At 45.5% G+C, this 6,247-nt stretch overlaps 1 protein-coding gene across 2 annotated transcripts in view; it reads left to right on the forward strand.

The window, feature by feature from the left end:
• Positions 1-4,272, forward strand: part of UBE2V1 (ubiquitin-conjugating enzyme E2 variant 1) — an 8,754-nt gene extending 4,482 nt beyond the window's left edge. For both annotated transcript variants that reach the window (XM_010141076.1, XM_010141077.1), the window contains exons 3-4: positions 1,955-2,080; positions 2,469-4,272. In XM_010141076.1, coding sequence (XP_010139378.1) covers positions 1,955-2,080; positions 2,469-2,615 — 273 coding nt within the window. In that variant the 3' untranslated portion in view covers positions 2,616-4,272. The remainder of the gene's footprint in view (positions 1-1,954; positions 2,081-2,468) is intronic.
• The last annotated feature ends 1,975 nt before the right edge of the window (positions 4,273-6,247 follow it).

Below are 6,247 nucleotides of genomic sequence, written 5' to 3' on the forward strand. Positions count from 1 at the left end.
GGTATGTTTTTTGAAAAATAGTTTTTTTTTTTTTTTTTTTTTTTTTTTTTTCCCAGAAGTGTGTTAACTTCTTTTGAGCTTATTGCTTGAAAGCGATAGACTGTATTGAGAGAGACTCTGGGAACTTCCAGTCATTCTTGTTTGCCAAGTGGCTCTCCTGCTTCAAGCACTGTTCATGCACGGCTATATTATTACTGTTCTTTTTTCCTTAATAGGATGTGGGGATACTGGCTCTGGAGAAAAATTCAAAATCCTATTTCCTTCTGGGTTGAAAACAGCCACGCTTGTAGCAGGTGGAAGAATCTTAGGCTGGCCCTCCTGGAGGGAAAAACGAGTGGTGGTGCAGGGTTAGACCCATGCTGCTGCTCTGAGTGTCCTTGCTACCGTACGTGGAAACATGCTTCTCCTTCTCAGACTTTGTGCGGATGGTTTCACAGCCAGTGATTCATCTCATTTATACAAGCTTTTTAAAAACACTGGCACTGTCAAAACTTCAGCTTTATCTGCACATACCTTATATTGGCAGTAGACGTGTGCGCAGTCACACGTATATTCCGTTCGCCGGTCTTAATGTGGTGCAGTTATTTGCAAAGACCCTAAAAAGCCGCACGAACCTCTGGGCTGGTACTTGTTCTGTGTGCAGGCACGCTGGGCAGGCCGAGCAGAGCTGACTGCCAGCCAGCGCTGGCCAGGTGCTGGTCCTGCTGCGGGTGGCTGCAGGCTGGTTTACGGCCACTTCATCTGCTCAGAGAAGCAGCAGCTCAATCGGGAAGTCAGTTCTTGCGTTTTTGTAGTGGTTTGCATCAAAATGCTTATCAGTATTAAGGGAAGTATTAAGGTGTTCAGGGGCGTAACAGGCCCTTGAAAGGGATTGCCCAGAGTTTTGTGCTGGGAAGTTTTTGTACATCGGGCAGCCGTTGTGAAGATCCTGCTGGAGCCGTTGGCTCAGCTGCTACAGGTGAGCAGGAGCTGCCAGCTGCTTCTGGGCTTCTGCGCTCACGTGTTTGCCTGGATTTTTGCTCGTGATTGCTGCCTTGTGAGTTTATTGTTCGCTGTGATGTTGAAGGTGCAGGAAGTTGTGTCAGAAGCTCTAAATCTGGAGAGCTTGTCTGCCTAAACTTCCCCACGATGACCCTGTTCCTGTTGGATATTTCTGCCGGCTGCCTGCGCTGCCCAGCTTTACCGGAGCTCTGTGCCTGGCTGCACCAGATCAGCTCATCAAAACCGGTTATGTTCAGAATGCAGAATAACATTAACTGTTGTTGTTTCTTTTAATTAACTACTGAAGAATCAATGCAGCCCTGTTACACGTGTCTCTTTTCCATACCAGTTGGTTGGCTGGTTACAAACTCAGGCTCCTGGGTTTCTCTCTATTGGCTTTTCAGTATGACAGTGTTACTGCGGTGGAGACACGGTGGTAACGCTGTGAGGGATCAGGATGTACTTTGCAATGTGTTGAATCTTGGAGCATTCCCTCTTCTGAGAGCTGGCACGTTGGAAGGACACTCTTTGGTCAGAAACCAGTGCAGTTCTAGGACAGGCTGACTTTAGAGAGTTGCCTAAGCTAAAGCTGTGGCTTCAATTTCAAGGTCATGTGTCTGATCAATAAACTGATAAAACAAAGCTGCTTAATAAAGATTGGTTGAAAAGTAGATATTGGAGCTATACAATGATTAAAAAAATCCTTTCAGTTGCTGAACGGGAAGCAATGCTCCTGTCATTCTGCGTATGAAAATTCGATGCTTAAAAGACCAGTAGAATCTATTACTCTGAAGCAGTAACATTTGACACGCGGAATATTACAAAATGAACCCAAAACAGAGGTAGCCAGCAGAGCGTACGAGCGGCTGCCCTTAAGCTTAGTAGTTTGCATGTCCCTGAAGTAACCACTGTTATAACCAAATGCTTATTGAACTGCCTGATGTAATTGTTCCCCCCTTTCTTTTCTCCTCAGACAATTTATGAAAACAGAATATACAGCCTTAAAATAGAATGTGGGCCTAAGTATCCAGAAGCACCTCCATTTGTAAGATTTGTAACAAAAATTAATATGAATGGAGTAAATAGTTCTAATGGAGTGGTAAGTTTTGGGGTTTTATTCATTTTATTGTGGTTTCATGTGCAGCTTCGAATTAATGCTTTGTTTATACTTGCAACTTGCTTAACTTGTTGCTTGCTGGTGCCATTTGCTTTGAGGAGAAGGAAAGGGGGTAGAAGGGAAGTAAACGCGCCGAGTGCGTTCTGAAATCAAAATGTGGAATTGGCTTTTCCTGCCCTTTTGCAGCTTACAAATAGTTGCATCACGTGGGGATTTGCTGTGCTTTGAGGAAACCACTTGCTTGCTTTTGCTTTCCTTTCGTTTCTCCCTCTCAGATTGCTTAGAGGATTGTTCGCCGGAGGGTGTGTGGGGGAGTTAAGGGTATCAAAGGTATCGATTCTGACAGGAATGGTCTCTTTGTCTGTTTTAGGTGGACCCCAGAGCCATATCAGTCCTAGCAAAATGGCAGAATTCTTATAGTATCAAAGTCGTTCTGCAAGAGCTTCGGCGTCTAATGATGTCTAAAGAAAATATGAAACTTCCTCAGCCACCTGAAGGACAATGTTACAGCAATTAATTAAAAAACAAACAAACATGCCCCCCTTATTCAATTTAAGCTGTCTTCATTTTCCACAGTAGTAAATTTTCTAGATGCATCTTGTAGACCTCAAAATACTGGAAAGGAAGTTCCCATTCAAAGGAAGTTTTTCTCGAGATACTGTAAATGATACTAATCTTTTTTCATTTGAAATATAAGTTGTGCTATAACAAATAATCCTGTCGTGTAACCACTGTCCACATAGCTGAACTTCTGGTATCAGGAAAAGTCTATTTAAATTTATTACTGTCAAGACCAGTGTGGCACATCTAACTTAACTGTGAAAGCATACATCCCACAATCACCTTGCTGTGTGTCTGGCCTGGGTTTGTTTTTTTTCTTTCTCTGTCTTTCGCAATAGAGTCGAAGCTCAGGGCTATTTATTAGAGTAGACACAAAGGTTTTTGCTTCCAGTACTGCACTGGGCTTTACGGACTACTAATGGGGATGTGTGCTAACCTCAGTCATCCCTCCCTTTGTGCTCTCTCTAGTAAAGGCTGAATGTGACTGTGGTCGTTGATGTTTTTTATTTTTTTTTTTTCTTTTTGAATGACCTGATAATCTGGGGCAAGCTTTCCCTTTTCACTTCGGCCAAGGCATAGATTGTATTTCTCTTCCTGGTCCCCCTCACCGCTGTCATGGGCTTTGGGTGAGGGATTCAGGGTTCTTTTAATCTCTTCCCTCTTCCCCTCTTTTTAGTGGGGGTGCTGCTTTCTTTTTGCCCCTCTTTGTGATTCCTCTCACCCCTGGCCAGCAGGGGTGAGCGTTGGGGCAATAACTCAACCTGTTCCCTCCTGCTTATCATTTTGGGTTCGCAACAAATTTAGTCTTCACCAGCCTGGGAAACGAGTATCTGTTCTGCTCGCAAACTGGGATTGTCCCTGTCCCTCCAGCGCTGCTGCCACACCACCCAGCTGGCCACGGCTGATGTTATCAGAGAGGCTCTTGACGTGGTGGAAAGAGCAGTAATTTACCAGGATGGCCAAATCTGCTGCTGCCAAACGTTAGTGGGGAAACACTGCTCACAGATTCGGAACACACACTCCAGCTCAAATAGTTGCATTTTGGTGCTCTGGATTGACCCAAGAATGTTAATCAATGAAGTGTGCACTTACGTTTGGCCCTTCTAACGATGTGACGACTGCAGACAAATCAAATCAGTGTAGCAGGTTGTGTTGGGATTCTGTAAGTCTCGGAGGGGAAATCTCTTCGTGAAGATTTTGGGGAAGCGATGCATACAGCAGACTAAGGACCTTTCTTGGCTTTGCGTCCTGGCAAATCACTGCCTTTTCTGGTTTACTGTCTCGGACCACTAACTGCTGAAATGTGGTGCAAGCTTACATACAGCCAACCTAGTGTGTCCTAAGTTTTATGAAAAATACAGTGTTTGTGTAAAAAAGAAAAAAAAAAAGGGTTAAAAAAAGGTAAAAAGTAAAAATAAACACATTTTAAAGCAGCAGCTATCAAGTCAATGAACAATTGATGTTTCCATTAACTCCTTTGAGGAAAATATTAGTTGTAAGGATTTAACATCCTCTGTAATTAAAGTTTAACATAACAGTATTCCATAAGCAGCCTTTTTATTGTATCAGACCATTGCCTGATTTTAATATAATAAAAGTGTGCATTAATATTAGAAGGCTTTAATTGTATTTATGTTTAGAATTTTGATCCCTAATGGAATTCTTGATCTCTTGGAAGTATCTTCCTACAGATCATGTTTAGCAAACAGTATGTAAACTGGTGGCAAAAGGCAATTGTCTTTATCCAGCTGCTGCTGCTGTGCCAAGGAGAATCTTTAGTTCTAGCTGAGACGTCAGGCTGCCGTAGGCTCGGCAGCTGGTAACGTTACGTGATGCTGAGGAGCTGCTGAAGTGCGTTTCTAGGTACATGTGCTGGCTGAGAGTGCTGTTGTTGCAAGGACCTTTATGTGCTGTAGTCCTGAGGAAGTGAAATCCCCTACAGCTGCATGTTACGCTGTCTGCGCAGTTCAAGGAGAACTTCAAACCTGAAATCTTACCTGTTTTCCCTCAAATAGTGAAGTGTAAAACGCTGACCTGCTCTCCAGATCTGGATAAAAATGGGGCTGTGAAATTTTGGCCTTTTCCAAGTGTAAAGCGTCTCTGCGTCAGAGGATGCCCAGAAGGTCCTCGTGCGTTCGCTCCAGCGCTGTGGTGAAACAAGGTTCTCCTGGGTTAGGAATGGAAAAGGGTGAGACCTTTTGTGAAACTTGGCAAAACTCGCTGCTGGCTCCTGGTCCGGAATACTGCTCCCACCTTCGGTAGCTGGGAGGGTTTCTGTGAAGACAACGCGACTACAGCTTTGTTAGCGTCGCGTATGTGTGTTTATTTAAAATAACTTGGTATCTAAAGATGTTAAATGGGAATCGGAACAATGCTTGGTAATTGCAGCGTGCCGCTTGATTATCTCTGTTTTTCAGAGCTGTTGTGAGCGTCCTTGTCCTGGTCAGGAGGATATGGTTGGTGCATGTTTGGGGCCTCCCCCAACCTTCGTACTTAAGTAACGATTTTAAAACCTTGAAACTGTCTGTTTTGTTTTGTTAGAGCATTCCACCCTGACCTGGGCCCTGCTCTGCTGAGAGCTATGCTGGCAGGAGCCGTGTGTAACAGCATTCGCCATACGAAGTCGGGTGGTGCTCTAAAAAAAAGGGTTCACTAAGTCTTCTCACCTAGGAGTTGTGCTCACTGAGTGCGCTATTATTCCGAGAATATTCCGAATTATATCAGTGCTCCAGTGCGCTGTTATTCCGAGAGGTGTGGAGAAATAACAGCCCGAGAGTCAGCTGCCCTTGAATCTACACACCCGGCTTTGTCGGGATGTGCAGCCTGAGAGACCCCAGCCCGCTTGCTTCTTTATGCTTCAGAAACGGGGTGGGGAGGTGAAGCAGTGTCTCACCGGTATTGATCCTGACCCTGGCAGCGTGAGGCGAAGTGTTACATTCATCCCCGCTGCCCTGCAGTTTGTGTCCTGAACCAGTGTCTCTTAGAGAAAGGTGTGAAGGCAGAGTGAATAAACTGAGTGCGTTGGCCGTACGATAAATGCCGTTCTTGGAGCAGGTGCTGCTGGAGGTGGCAGAAGCGGCAGTCGGGGAGGAGGCTGGTGTGAGCAGGAGCTGGCCCTGCAGCTGCCCCTCAGCGCTGGCTGCCCGGGCTCTGGGCACCATCCTTGTCCCCGGGCGCTGGGCGCTCCCCGTAGCCCCTCAGCCGGAGCGCGTCTGTGGGTGCGGAGCCAGCTTCCCCTCGGCTCCAAGGGTCGAGGCGGTAGAGGGAGCTCGCAGGCTTTGCAGGGCTCGCTCGGAGAGAGGACACATGCTCCTTGGTTTAAATGTTCCGTCCTCCTGTGGGAACCACTTTTCATATTTATTCCGAATCCATTTAAGTTTTAAAAGCCTGTTTGTTGCGGTTTTCTCACTGTACAGGCGTTAACCTGCTAGGGGGAAACCCAGCACTGCTGTGAGATTAATCGTTATTAAAGACTAATTGTTGTTCGCTTCTTACTTTGTTGTAAATAAGCTCTGTGTGTGTGTGTATGTAGGGAATGCGTGGTTAAATATGCCTTTTCTGTTCTCCTACAACTTCCTGCAGTGCTTT

This window comes from Buceros rhinoceros, unplaced genomic scaffold (assembly GCF_000710305.1).
Source record: "Buceros rhinoceros silvestris isolate BGI_N320 unplaced genomic scaffold, ASM71030v1 scaffold14678, whole genome shotgun sequence".
NCBI classification, from domain to species: Eukaryota; Metazoa; Chordata; class Aves; order Bucerotiformes; family Bucerotidae; genus Buceros; species Buceros rhinoceros.